This window comes from Balaenoptera musculus, chromosome 18, assembly GCF_009873245.2.
Source record: "Balaenoptera musculus isolate JJ_BM4_2016_0621 chromosome 18, mBalMus1.pri.v3, whole genome shotgun sequence".
NCBI lineage: Eukaryota > Metazoa > Chordata > Mammalia > Artiodactyla > Balaenopteridae > Balaenoptera > Balaenoptera musculus.
In genome coordinates, this window is record NC_045802.1 from 68,318,879 (window position 1) to 68,333,666 (window position 14,788).

At 40.1% G+C, this 14,788-nt stretch overlaps 1 protein-coding gene across 1 annotated transcript in view; it reads left to right on the plus strand.

Annotated features, from left to right (window-relative positions):
• Nucleotides 1-14,788, plus strand: part of UBAC2 (UBA domain containing 2) — a 172,000-nt gene that overhangs the window by 102,829 nt on the left and 54,383 nt on the right. The window contains exons 5-6 of the mRNA XM_036831551.1: nucleotides 3,964-4,087; nucleotides 7,534-7,581. Of these exons, the coding sequence (XP_036687446.1) occupies nucleotides 3,964-4,087; nucleotides 7,534-7,581 (172 nt within the window). The remainder of the gene's footprint in view (nucleotides 1-3,963; nucleotides 4,088-7,533; nucleotides 7,582-14,788) is intronic.

Here is a 14,788-nt window from a genome sequence, read left to right on the forward strand (position 1 = left end):
AGTTTTTATTAAGTAAAACGTTGTTATATCATGAAATCTAGGTAAAGTAAATATTCTAGCAAACGGGATCTCCCCTTTTTTTTGGTATTAGAGTAGTCAGGTGTATAAAGAAGAGGTGATAGGGTAATTGTCCTCTGAGATGCCGTTGAGGTTTAGTGTGAGATAATTCATGAGCTCACAAACCTTATTTTTATTGTTGAAAGTTACCAGGATTTCTTTAGTTGTACTGTAAAAGTGGAGTCCATGTCCTTTTCTGTAGAAGAGGTAAGATGGACATTTGTGACCTGAACTGAGAGTTTCTACTATTTTATTTGTTCTGTCAAGCACAGTTGTGAGTATAGAGTAGATACTCAATAAATATTAGTGACGGTAGTGAATGAATTCTTTATAACTCGTGTTCTTCTTTTTCTGAACTTCAGCCCTATATGCTTAAGCCAGATAGGACTTCCAGAAGTTAGCTGTTCACAGTACGAAAAGGTCAAACTGAGTTATTGTTGCCAGTATAAGGAACAAATGTTGTCATAAAATAAGGAAAAGAGAAAAACTGGTCAGTGACTAAAAACAGTGTGTATAGAAATAGCAATGGAAATTTTCTACAAAACAACCTGTGTAACCGTGGTCTGAAATATATGCTTTTGTATTTTGGGTAGATGTGGTTTAGTATTTAGTCATCCTTTAAAACTACACAGTGATGAATAACTTCTAAGGAATTTTGAAACTTCTTCTCTTGGTATATAAGATATGAGCTGGGGTCATTAAAATTCCTATAAATATTTCTTAGTTTACATTGGAATGTAACCTCAAGCAAGAACTCTGCTTCAGATTTTTTACACTTTATTGCTAAATGTAAACAGAAGACCTTCTATAAGTTAAGTACCTAAAGACATGTTCTGTAGTGAGAAACTCAAGTGCAACCAAAATAGAGTTTTCTTATTATTACCAAGAGACCAACAGGCCATACTTTGAGTATATCTATGAAACTGTATGTTTTAATCCCATTAAAAACAACAAAACAAGAAAAGGGGCTCTTTAAAACAAAAGACAAATTCTGCTGTATGGTTTTACCATTTTAAAGAGAAATTCATTGATTCAGCAAGTACTCACTGAGCAACTACCCTGTGCCAGGCGTGGTTCTAGAGAGTGGAGGTAAAGCAGCAAACAGACTGACAGAGATCCCTGCCTTCGTGGAGTTTCCATCCTAGTCATGGAGACAGATGGTAAATAAGCCGCGTAGTAAATTAGGAGGTTATCGGTGCTGTGGGGGGAGGAAAGAGAGAAGGCAGAGTAGGGGTGGGGCTATGAGGTGGGCGCGGGCTGCAGTTTGGAGTGGGGTGGTCAGGGAGGGCTTACTGGAGAAGGTGCCATTTGAGTGAAGACCTGAAGGGTGTAAGGGAGTGAGTGATGCACTTGTCTGTGGGAAGATGGCCAGGAGAGGGGGAAGCAGTGGCACGCGCCCTGGGGCACCGTGTGCCCGGCCCAGTGTCCGGGGAGCAGTGAGAGCGAGTAGGGGGAGTCCACGGAGTAGAAGGCAGGTCGGGGTGGGGGGCGCAGGGCCTTGTGCGTGTCTGTCATGACTTTGGCTTTTACTCTTGGCTGGCGGTGGGTCACTGCAGGATTTTAAGCCCAGGAGCGATTAACTTGTTCTTTTTAATGAAAAGAATGCACGGCTGCTTCATCAGCTGTGTTTGTGTGTAGTATTGATATTTAGAATGACAATTTAAATAACCCTCTGTTAAAATTGCTTTCGTTAATTTTTTTTTTTTTAATCTAACAAATGTTGCCGGTCGATTACGGGTAAGTGTCCGCATTAGGCACTAGGGGGATGCAACACTAAATAGAACGTGGTGCTTTCTCATAAAATGAATAATCTAATGGGAGATTTTTTTTTAAAACCCTATGTAGTTAGTTAAGATGTAGATCATACAGCTGTTCAAGAATAAGAATTGCTTCATTGCCCCACATTTAATGAGCTTTTCTCCTGTGCCAAGCACGGGGTCCAATGCTGGGATAACCACGAGGATGTATCTGGTTCGCTGCCTTGGGATGTATTCAGCCCAGGAGGAGGGCCAGAGGAGTGAAGCATTCCAGACCCGCCCGCCCAGCTGCCTGCAGACCTCTGCTGCCCTGTCCCTGCCGTCTCCTTACGAGACCTCCTTACGCGGGAGGCTGCACTTACCCGCCTTCGGGTCTCCAGTCCTGACCAGGGCCTGGCACTCAGCTGTTCACTGGTTGGGGTTTTCCCTCTTCTAGCATTTACTACCTTCTTATAGCTGCCTGTAGATGATGCTGCCATTTATCACATCTTCAACGTGTGTTTGGTTTGGTTTGGTTTTTAATAGAATCGAGAGGACAGTGAATGATTTTTTTAATAATACATTCTCTATCGAAGATGGGAAAATGCACGTGAGGGACCTGTTCTTTCCACAGAAATGATAGTGAGAACATTTCTTTGTGGAAGTGAAAAATATTTCTTGCATTTTTCTTATGGTAAAAGCAGTCGTTCTTTGTACGATGCCACTTATCCAAAACATGAGAAAATAAAAGACTAATTAAATTAAGCCGTGAGTTTAATGAAGAATGGGTGTTAAGTGTGTGTCCAAACCACATGCCTCATTCACGTCTCCCACCTCGCCCTCGTAGGAATGTGAGTTCGCCGTCCTGGAGCTCTAGTTCCTTGAGGTTCAGGGCTGCTTCTTACTTAGAGATGTGGACGGAGCTGCTGTGCCTGGCCCACTGCGTCTCACACAGACTCACTCAAACAGTGACACTGGGGTAGCTGTGAGGGTGAAGGAGAGCAGCTAACCAGCAGGAGGGTGGAGGGATCTCTGGGAAGAGTTGAGCTCTGTCACACACCGTAAGTGTAAGTTTCCTGAGCAGAAAAGTGCAACGGACACTCTTGTGTTGAAAGAATAACTTGTGTCAGTGAATAGTCATCAGAGCCTAAGGTGCCCAGGGAGCATCTGGGCGGGGAGGGGGTGAGAGGAGATGGGCCAGATCAGGGGAAGGGAGAGGAGGACGGTTGCAAGAAACCACCCTGGTAAGAAAGAATCGCAGGACTTTGCTCATTCGTGCTGATGTTTGAATTTCCTCTTTGGATACTGGCAGCCTGTGGAAGGAAGGGTTTTAAACAAGGGTGTGACATGATCAGAGTTGTGTTTGGGGAAGACAATACTGTTGGCAGTGTTAGCAGATGGATTAGAGAGAAACAAGACTTTAAGTAGAAAGACGTTTGTGACTTTTGAATATGTCAAGTCGAAGGTATCAAATCGAGTTTCATAGCCAAGGTGAGGGGACAGCCGGACAGTTTGGGGACTCACTTCATTTTTTTAGTTGAAGCCACAGAAGGGCTTAGGATTATACCAAGAGAGACTGGAGCAAGAAGAAAAGACTATAATGGAACCCTGGAGAGGGTAGGAGAAGAGTGGTGGGAGACACATGGGCAGACCAGCAAGAAACAGGGTTTAAGACAAAAGCAGGAAGGAATTTGAGGAAGGGAGGACAGGAGCGGCGAGCCATGTCAAGTGCTGGAGTGAAATGTGATTGGACGATGTCTGAGATGAAGATTTTGGATTTGACTGTGTGATGAATTGTAATGTTTCTTGCTTTTGGTTCATCTAATCTCTTTCATCAGATTTCAGGTCATTCGTGAGAAGAACACACAGCATCAACTTTAGATTTTCTCACAGTGCTGACAGTTCATTAGTAGATGCTGAACCGCCTCTTTGCAGTAGTTTTGGGAGGGTCGACAAGGGTTAGATAATTAGAGGTCTCATAAAATGCTGTATATATGTACAAATTATTTTGGATGTGATGTACGTATAGAAACCAACTTGCGTATCTAAGACCATGCTTTCAGACTGAAATAAAATGATAAGCAGTGTTACTTCAGATATACATTTACCATTGGTATTTTAAATTGAGTGTTATACCATAGTGATTTTATTTGTTTGTTTGTTTGCATAGCCTGGCACCTGTGTTTGCTCTGTTTGTACCATTTTACTGCTCCATCCCGAGAGTCCAGGTGGCACATATTCTGGGCCCGTTGTCCATCACAAACAAGACACTGATTTATATATTGGGACTACAGGTACAGTATGCATTTTTATGTTCATGTTTCTTTAACCAGATCTCTCTCTTTTTTTTTTTTTTTCGGTCTTTTTCTCATTTGATCTCCTTGAAAACAATGTGTTTTTTTCCCATAAGTTTGGCTTCATGATCTATATCAAACGTTCAAAGGAAGTGTTACAGAACAAGAACTTCAAGGAATATAAGATACTAGAATACTTTCATAGCCTTTAGAAATCTGATAAGAGCTTTCACTGTAATTTGAATCGGTGGAAAATATTTTAATTTCATTGTCCAGTTGCGTTTAAGTATTTTTTAAAAATCATAGTATGAAGTGGAAACAAATGAGAACAGTCAAAAGGTGGAAAGTGGAGAACCACTGTCAAAATTAATTTATTGAATAGAGTGTCACAAATAAAGCTCTGAAGCAGGAACCAGATATGCTTTGCCAGCTTCATAACTCCTGCGCTGCACGGGCTTGACTGCACTCTCACCATCCACTAGATGGTTTGACACGAAGGCCATTAGAGGACTGACTGTTTGACTTAAATTGAAAAAGATTATCTTCACCAATATTCAATGAATATTGATTGCTCTCTCCTGGGTCCCAGGCCCAGTAATAGAAGATACATGTGATTTTCAGTTTTCAACCTGTAGTACCTGTCACTTTTCTTTCACTCTCACACCTTTTGATGTAAACTTTTACTCTGCTGTTTCCTGTGGTACCATGTGTAGCTTGGCCTTTTGATCCACCATTATGCTCATAACATTCCTTACCCCACGCACGTGGAACCGGATACCAGTGTCACTGTAGAATGCCCTGCTCCCTCCCCTTTTAACCTTCAGCGTTTCCTCTAACTTCTCTAGTCTGCTGTCCTGTGTTAGCAGTGGCTCATCTGGGGTGGGTGTTTCCTAACCACTTTACAGCCGTTTCTCATGAAATGTGTTTATTCTTCATCTCTCAACCTATACAGCGTTACACTCTCCCTTATCCTCCCGAATACTCATATAACCTAATAGCCCATTTCCGCATTTGACTCTTACTACTAGGATTTGCTGTGGCATGTTTAATTCTTTTTTAAGATGTTACAACAGAAAGCAGAATGCAACGGTAGAAGAGCACCCTGGATGGGGGGCAGGAGACCCAAGTTCCAGTTCTGACATGGCACACACTACCTTGAGACTTGGGTCAAGTTATGGAAACGTCTAAGCTTCACTGTTGACTCTAGTTATAGAGCATCTTTGAGGGTGAAAAACATTGTTTTATTCATTATGGAGTAGGAATTCAGTGGAGCATTGTGGAAGGTCTTTAGAGCCACGTAGACTTTGGTTTAATTAGTTGCTCTGGTAATTATTTTCTTTCTCTGTCACTTTTTCTGATCCCCCATTTGCTCATCTGTAAAGTGGGGACGACGATATCTATCTTACAGGGTCATTTGAAGGATTAGAGATTATAGCATTGAGTTTTTAGGGTAATCTGAACAGATAATAAGAACTAAGTCAATTGGTTCCTATTATTAATTAATCATTTGTGTCTCTATGGCTGCCACCTTTGGTTTTTCTGAGATTGTGAGTGGGTTGTTTTTTTTGTTTTGTTTTGTTTTGTTTTGTTTTGTTGGTGAAGTAGAAGTTGGTGTCAGAAAGTAGAGGTGGAGATGCCCCTGGCTTCTTGATAAAATCTGAAGTCCTTAGCATGAATGGCATCCAGGGTTTCTTCTTGCCTGTCCCATGTCAGCCCCCACCCCTCCCCACCTTGACATGAGCGTGAACCTTTTGTTCCCAAAACTTCTGTTCTCTCCTTCCATCCCTCCCCTTTGGACCTTCGCACATGTTTCTGTGCCTCTGTCTCTTACTCAACAACTTCTTAAAACCAGGGACGTTTGACGGATGAATGGATGAGTGAATGAATGACTTTAATCATTATCAGGAGAGCAACAATATTTGTGAAGGGTCATTTAAGTACACATGGCCCAAGAGCCAGTCATGTAATGCCCGGTGCTGGGGGCTGCGGAGGATAAAATGAAGCATGAGATGTGGCGCCTGCCCTCAAGGAGCCCAGCTGTGAGAGAAAGCGTACAGCAAGTGCTGTGAAAGTGTTAGCTGTTTTATTGTTCTCTAAACTTTTAGAAGAAGACTACAGAAAAATATTTTTCCACATCATTCTCATCCTTGTTATTATCAGTCATTCACACTGATCAAGCATCCACGCTAGATCAAAGGATTAAATTTTAGATCAAGGGATTAAATTTGAAGTTGTAGCCAGTGCTCATTTCCACATTAGCTAACACAAGAGCACAGCTGGTCAGATTCTTTTTTTACTTGTGCTTTGTCATCTCTTACCTTTGTCTTCTTTCTGTGTATCTTTTTTTCTATGTATCCTTGATAAATGGGCACCACTTTGAGGTTTTCATGTAGCACAGTGTCAGCAATGAACCCGCTTCTTTCTCTACGAGCAGAAGTGCTTAAACTCCCCATCTAAAGATCTAAATGTGAACAAACGCTAAGCTACAAGTCTTTTTTTTTTAATCTATATATGTGACTTTATTTTATTCCCTAAATATTTCAGTGTATATTTCCTATAAACAAGGGCATTCTCTTACGTAACCATTGTTCAGTTAACAAAATTGGGAAATTAACATTGATACAATCTTATTCAAATTTTTATCTTATTCAAATTTCACCAATCATCCCAATAATATCCTGTTATTAGGCTACAAATCTTTTCTTTCTCGCAGGAACACTTTGAGATGTCTTGTGACTTTTTTTTTTTTTAAACGCTGAGCACACCCTTGGATGTAAATGATTTGGAAAACAAAGGGAGAGGTTTCATGAGACCCAATTCTAACTGCTTTTGCCATTAATGAACTTTGATACCATTACTTAGTTTGCTCTTTCTTGGGTAAACTGGAATGAGAGTATCAGCAGTTAAGCAGAGCAGCATCGGACATGGACCTGTATGATGGCAGATGTCTTCCATCTAAAACTAGAGTAGCAATAACAAGAAACTGAAATGAGAGAATTACATAAACTAATATTACATGTCATTACTTAACACCAAGCATTGGATGGTGACTACATATGTTGTATGTTGTTAATGCTAATAATTTCTTTCTATATAGTATTTTACTTTAAGCCAATTAATGTCCATTTGTAAATAAGAATATGCTTGAATTGCACTTATTTTTCTTTGCACGGGAGTGGGCTGGGTTCAACCAATCTGTTTTAGGCTATTGAAAAGCTGAGTTAGGTCTTGGTATAAAAAAAAAAAGAAAGAAAAGAAAAGAAAAATTAATTATGTTGTTTTCTTTGATATAACAGAATTGATATTTATTAATTTTCTATTTGTTTATATTAAGATATGTATAATTAAGACAACATAAATGGTTATGGCTGTAGTTATGTAAAAATAAATATGCTGTGATTGGCAGTTGAATTTCATTTTTAGTTGCCTTTTTTTTTCTTTTATAGCTTTTCACCTCTGGTTCCTACATCTGGATTGTAGCCATAAGTGGACTTGTAAGTGTGATTCCCCCCTCGCCCAATTCCCCCTCTTTTCTGAACAAACTTTAGGAAAAATGTCATATTTAGATTATGGGTCATATTCAGTTGTCTTCAGGTGTCAGATTGCATCTCAAAGCTACTTCCTTAGTGATGAAAAAGCCAGTTGCATGGATAATTGAGATGAAAGAAGCCAGTTTGTCTCAGTTTTCAAGGTAATTTTAATGAAAGTTTTAGCTGAGTTTGTCAGTGTTATTTTTAAATTACTTAGTAGTTGAACTCATAGTAGGACAAAATGGCAGAAAAAGAAAATGAAGAAGTTGGATTTACCAAAATTAGTGAGAGATATGCTGCTTGTTTTGGAAAGAGACATGGTCACGCAAGGGGAAAAATAAGGTTAAGTGGAAAGTCAGGTGGATTGGAACTGATGGGAGATTCATCAGGGTGTGTGGCCAGAGAAGGAAGAGGGCGGCATCTCGTCTGTGTGCCAGACCGCCTTCATCTCCCCCATCCCCACCCTGCTGTGTTTTATTTTATTTTATTATTTTATTTTATTTTACTTTAATAAGCATATAAGTTTATTTTAATAAACTCTATGAGGTATTGAAAATGAATCTAAAGCATGAAATTGAGCTTTATTTTTCATCCATGGCTTAAATTTGAACTCCCAAATTCATCTAAAAATAAGTTTATAACTAGTATATGTGAAATATAGTTTTCAATTTCTTTCTTGGAAAAGACTAAGAAAATTGCAGACTGGATTTATAGTAACATGTATAACATCAAAGGGAAAGGATTTGGAAATAACTGCATTCCACTGCAGACATTTTAAGTAAGTTATCACTACTTATTCTTGTTTCCTGGGTGAATGGTATTTTAAGACACTGGATCATTACTTTAAGCCTGCTCACTTCTTTCCTTCCTTTATGCTCTCTGTTTTATTTCTTTTCTATGTTTATTCTTTTCATATACAACTTAATCCTTCACTCCTCACAACATCCAGCCAGAATTCTGGGGATTGAAGTCACTTTGTTTCCCCCTCCCTAAACATTTTTCTCAGATGCCCAGATTTGCTTCAGGACCACAGAGCTGAACTCCATTGTGGGGTCTTCAAGCCATCTGAGCCACCTGGTATTCTTAAGACTTGTAGTGATTTAAAGGACAGCCTGGGGTCATACTAATCCTGTGGGGCACAGTGGCCAGGCTCTGCCCAGTCTAATCTCATCCCCACTTGAACTGCCAGCTTGATTGGCAGGTACTTAACCAGCCTGCAGACAATAGATAGTTCACTGCTTTCATAATGAAAGCAGCATGAGAATTCACTCCTTTGTTCATGATAACGTTCTGTTTCTCTTAGCAGTGATAATCTTGAGCCCTTTTTTGGATATTTTCCTAAAGCATTCAAAAATTTGAAAAGTACCTTATTGTGTTACATTTCATTGTGTTAGTTTACTGTTAATTGATTTGCTCACATTATCTGAACCCCTCTTTAATAACTCATTATGTGACTCATTTGTTTTAAGGCATCCCATTTTCTTTCTTTATTCTGTTTTCAGATTCCTGGTTTTAAAATAAGTTCTTGCTGTCACCTCAGAAAGTTTCACTTTGTGACATTCAGTGCTCTAGAATTGGAGGTTGCATTTTTCATCTCTTTCTAGTCTTTTTAAAATCTAAAGTATGTGTGTTGTGATCAGTCTTTTCTCGTACAGATGCTTAACAGGTGGTAAGGTGCTTGATTTAATTTTTTAAAGGAATCAGAAGTTTAACAGATTTTTAGCACTAAAATTCCTGGTTTCAGAAGAGTGAATAGAATTGCTCAGTATTTGAAATATAATCCCCAGATGAATGTAGCTAGCATTTGAATAATCCCACTATTAGTAAACACCTTTGAGCCAATTGAATCTTCACTTTATAGTAACTAATTCAGCTAATATTACTGACCTCCTACCATTACACAAGTCTGATAAATCTTCATATCAGCCTTGTTCTTTATTATTATTCCACCATAGTTAGATGATACTATGTTTACTTAAGATGTTAATATCAGGGATAATTACACCAGTTTTCCTTCATGCTATACCATAGATGTTAGTGCTTGTTTTGAATTTAATGAATATTTTGTTTCTGACTTTTTACAGAAAAATCATACTTTTGTTATGAAATATTTAATATAATATGGTATACTTTAGATAAGGATAATTATAAAGGAGGATATTAAAATTATTTGTGAATGTTTGGTTTACACACCACTGATTGAGGGATCGAGATCTGAGATTCACAAAGCCACAGCTTGTCCCAGATGTCTCTTGCTCAACCTGACTTCTCTCCCCGTATTTATCAGGCAACTTCCCTTTTTTGTTTTTGTGTGTGTGTGGGGGGGTTGTTTTTATGCTAAATAAAATACTAAAAAGAAAATAAAATTTTTACTACCAGAAAGAAATGCACAGATGGTTTTCAGTGTTTTGGAGGAATGTTAGGAAACCTGTTGATAAAATAATCACCTTTTAGCTCTGAAACCAATAGTTCTCCTAACATACTATATGTAGTAAGGAAGTAATTTTATTTCAATCTGTGTTTTTAAGAGAAAGAGCTTTTTTTAATAAAAAGACATTTGTATAAACCTAAGTCATGTGTTATCTGCTGTCATAGAAACCAAAACCTTTACTCATGCCCTCTGAGAAGCTGCCAACTTTGGGTTTATTTTATTTAGTTATTGGTGGATTTATTTTGCTTAGGCTGGTTTTTCTCTCTCCTTGTGTCACCCATTCTTTCATGATTAGAAATGTTTCTGAATACTGAGCTTAAAAATATCCCGCTGGCTAAAAGAGGAGGAGGAGATAAATTACATCAGGACAGTATTTTGCTAGGTGGCAGTGCACTTTCTGTCTTCAGTGATGTCACAGAAGAGAATAAGGACTAAATATTTTTCCTGGGTGGAGGGGGGTTGGGGAAGTGTGTTTAGCTTATGAGGAGCAATAATGAGTTAATTTGACTAGGACAGCTGTCTCTCCACAGTTCTGTTTTGTGATCCCTCAGGGATTCCAGCTGCTGCCAGAAAGGTTAAAGGTCATTCGGTTTTACGTAAAGATTAAGATTGCAGTAAGTCCCCTACATACGAACCTTCAAGTTGCGAACTTTCAAAGATGGCAGTGCGCGCTCGCATGTCCAGTCAAGTTAGTTCACGTGTCTGGCGTACATTGTCACGTGCGTGCATCCTCTACATGTGGTTGTGTTTTTGTGTACTTTACTGTACGGTACTGTATAGAGTACAATACCGTACTCTATACAGTATCTGTACAGTAGTACAGAATCTTTATTTCAAGCCCAGGATGTCAGGAAGCAAGCATAAAAGCAGCGGTGACGTAGCTGCTACTTGCCTGTTCGCTCGATGCCAGCGCCTGGATGCCAGCTGTTGTACGGTACTACTGTACTTTTCAAGGTACTGTACTGTAAGGCTAAAAATGTTTTCTTTATTTTTTGTGTTTGTTTTTCATATATTATTTGTGTGAAGAGTATTATAAACCTATTACAGTACAGTACTGTATAGCCGATTGTGTTAGTTGGGTACCTAGGCTAATTTTGTTGGACTTACAAACAAATTGGATTTATGAACGGAACTTGTTTGTATGTAGGGGACTTAACTGTATTCACATGTACCACTGATACATGTTTTAATGTTGCGTTGTTCTTCCTTTGACAATTCTGGCTTTTAACACCAACTTTTTTTTTTTTTTTTGGCTGCGTTGGGTCTTCGTTGCTGCGCACAGGCTTTCTCTAGTTGTGGCGAGCAGGGGCTGCTCTTCGTTGCGGTGGCTTCTCTTGTTGCAGAGCACAGGCTCTAGGCGCGTGGGCTTCAGTAGTTGTGGCTCGCGGGCTCTAGAGCGCAGGCTCAGTAGTTGTGGTGCATGGGCTTAGCTGCTCCGCGGCATGTGAGATCTTCCCGGACCAGGGGTCGAACCTGTGTCCCCTGCATTGGCAGGCGGATTCTTAACCACTGCACCACCAGGGAAGTCCCAACACCAACATTTAATATCTAAAATACGACTGTTTTCCTGAAAGTTTGCAAAATCGTAATTGGAAAGCTTGGCTATAGTAGCCAAGTGAAATATTTCAGTGTAAGTGAGTGCTTCAAAATGTTACTATACACCTACTTTGATCATATTCCCACCTCATGTCTAACTACTCTTCTTCACGTCTTTGGTGAGAGACCTTCAAAAATTGAGGCCACTCTATATATTCACAGTTCCTTCAGTCTTGTTACACATTAATACTTTTTTTTCCTTAAGGAAAACGTTGCTTTCTTATCGAACTTTATTTAAGTTCTTTTGTGGTTCTGCAGAAAGTCTTTGGGCCATCCGTATCCTTGCACTTCTTCATTTTCTGCCATCTTATGAATCATAGTTATGAGTCACTACCCCTGGGATGTGCCCTCATTCTCAAAAGCTGAAGTCTCGGGCCTGAGCTGATTCTAGCGTGATTAAAATAGTAGGAGCCTGCTTTTGCCAGTTTTTCTCTTTTTACAGTTCACATATTTATCATCATTTGGTCCTCTTTCAAGCTGTTTCGCAGCAGATGAACAGACAGGCCTGTACTTCTCAGACTCCAGGCTTCTCCCCATCAACCTGTCCATTTACGATCTAGTCATTTCCTGTGTTTGTTACCTGTTCTGTACAGTATGTCAGACTTTGATTATCTTGTGATCAAGCAACCTTAGTGTGAAAGAAAATCTGTCCTACCCAGTAACAAGATTAGAAACGTAGATTCACACCAGATTCGTTAGGACTTTGGATGTGGTCTGAGTTTGTATTTTTATCTGTAGGCAGTGAGGATCTTTAAAGCTTTTCAAACAAAAAACTTCACGATGGTGCAAGATTATAGAAGTCTTATTAGGGTTTGTAAGTCAAAGAAGGGGGGAAGGAGAGAGTTGAGCAACCTTGAAGGAGTCAGGATGGCTCATTTGTGGGCTGTGATTTGTCTGTCTGTCTTCCTCCAACAAGAGTTTTAAAGACAAAAAATAAAACATTGTCTTACGGTAACTGTAAAAGAAAAAGCATCAAACAGAACCTTATGTTGATGGGCTTTCCAAGTCATGGTATATCATTAAGGAGAAAGCTTATGGAACTAGCATTATCTACTATGGAAATCAGAACTTCTTTGGAGTAAGTTTTCGAGCCCTGACCTGCGTCTCGGGTGAATGAGGATGGGGAGTTGGGTCCTCTGAGCCTTGCCCTGCTTTTCATGTCTTTCTCTGCTCTTCATGCTTCCTTTTCTTCTTCCTTATTCTTGCTTCCCTTAGATTTCTTTTCCCAATTCACCAAAAGAAGGGTACAGTATAGCAGGTCAGGTAACTCATCTGATGCCCAAGGTTTTCAGTTGCACTTTAGGGACTGAGATGATTTTCTAGCAGTTCATTGAAAATGAGGACAGGGCTTCCCTGGTGGCGCAGTGGTTAAGAATCCGCCTGCCAACTCAGGGGACACAGGTTCGAGCCCTGCTCCAGGAAGATCCCACATGACTCGGAGCAACTAAGCCCGTGCGCCACAACTACTGAGCCTGTGCTCTAGAGCCTGTGGGCCACAACTACTGAGCCCACGTGCCACAACTACTGAAGCCCGCACACCTAGAGCCCATGCTCCACAACAAGAGAAGCCACCGCAATGAGAAGCCCACGCACCGCAACAAAGAGTAGCCCCCGCTCACCGCGACTAGAGAAAGCCCGGCGCAGCAACAAAGACCCAATGCAGCCAAAAATAAATAAATAAATAAATAAATTTATAAAAAGAAAAAGAAAATGAGGACAGAAGCTGCAGAGGGAAGTCAAGGCTGGTTAGAGCTGTGAGGTGGATTGGGCTTGTGAAAGAACCTAGGGTAGAAGTAGAAGATGACAGTGAATCCTTAAGAAACAGCCATATTTAGAGGGTGCTTTCACCTTCTTATATAACACAGTATTTACAATCCCAACACCAAATTGAGTGCTTATCAGTCCATTGTACAACTCTCTCTCTCTCTTTCATTGATTCATTCATACCTTCTCTCTCCCCCCATTTTCCCTCCCTTCCTCTCTGTGCCCCCTTCCCCTGTCCTGAAACCTTCTGTCCTCTGCCTTGTCATGACAATTACAACTCAGTCCAGGGCTGACAGAATGTCTTATTAGACAAGTGTTACACAGGGAGTGATTAGTAGACTTTTAAATGTTCAGTGCAGAACAGATGAAATCATGCCAAGGTCTTGATAAAACTGTCAGAGAAGTGCCTCATAAAATATAGCTATAAAATTTTCATTACTGTAACTTGCCTTTTACTAACTTACCTGTTTTTAGGCAAAAACCTTTCAGAGGCTTTCAAAACTAGGCCTCCTCAGGTCCCTCTCTCAGCCCTGTGGACCCTGTGCTCCAGGGACACTGAGCATCTTACTCTTCCCGACATCTCATGCTGTCTCGGGATTCTGTGCCATCAATTATTTTTCTTGAACAAACACATGGCACTTACTATGTACCAGGCACTTGTGGTAGATTATATTGTTTGTTCAACTGTTTTGTTTGTTGAGAATATCTGCTGCCCATCTCTACGGGCCCCTCCCTGCAGGGCCTGCCTCTTCATGCCCTGTTAACACCAGACTCTACTCTGTGACTTACATGAGCCACTGGACCATGAGCAGAAGTGATGAATGATGCTTCACAAGCAGAAGTTTTAAGAACTATTGTGTGGTTCTGCCATTGCTCTGTTCCTTTTGTCATGAGAAAAGCATGTGACAGATAGAAGCTGCTCCTTCAGCCCAGACCCCAGAATGAAGAAGACACACGGATCAGGGCTGTGGCCAACATGTAAGATGAGTGAGGAATAAACCTTTATTATAAGCTACTGAAATTTGGGATAATTTGTTACCACAGTATAACCTAGAGAAAGCAGACTAATACAGCTCTTTTCTAAGCAGTTCACAAATATTATTTAATTAGTCCTCCTGAAAACCTGATGATGTAGGAACTGTTGTCCCTGTTTTATAGATGAAGAAACTGAGGCACAGAGAACTTAAGTTATTTGCCAAGAATAACTGATAAGTAGTGGAGACAACATTCAAATGCAGGTACTGGAGCTTTAGTGTCTGTGCTCTTAAGAGGTGGCTTTGCATAACCATATGCAGTTTCTTCCAACTATATCCATTCCTTCACCCTTAGATGCCTTCTTTTCCTAGAAAAAACTTATTCATTTAAGTTCTGACTCTGAAG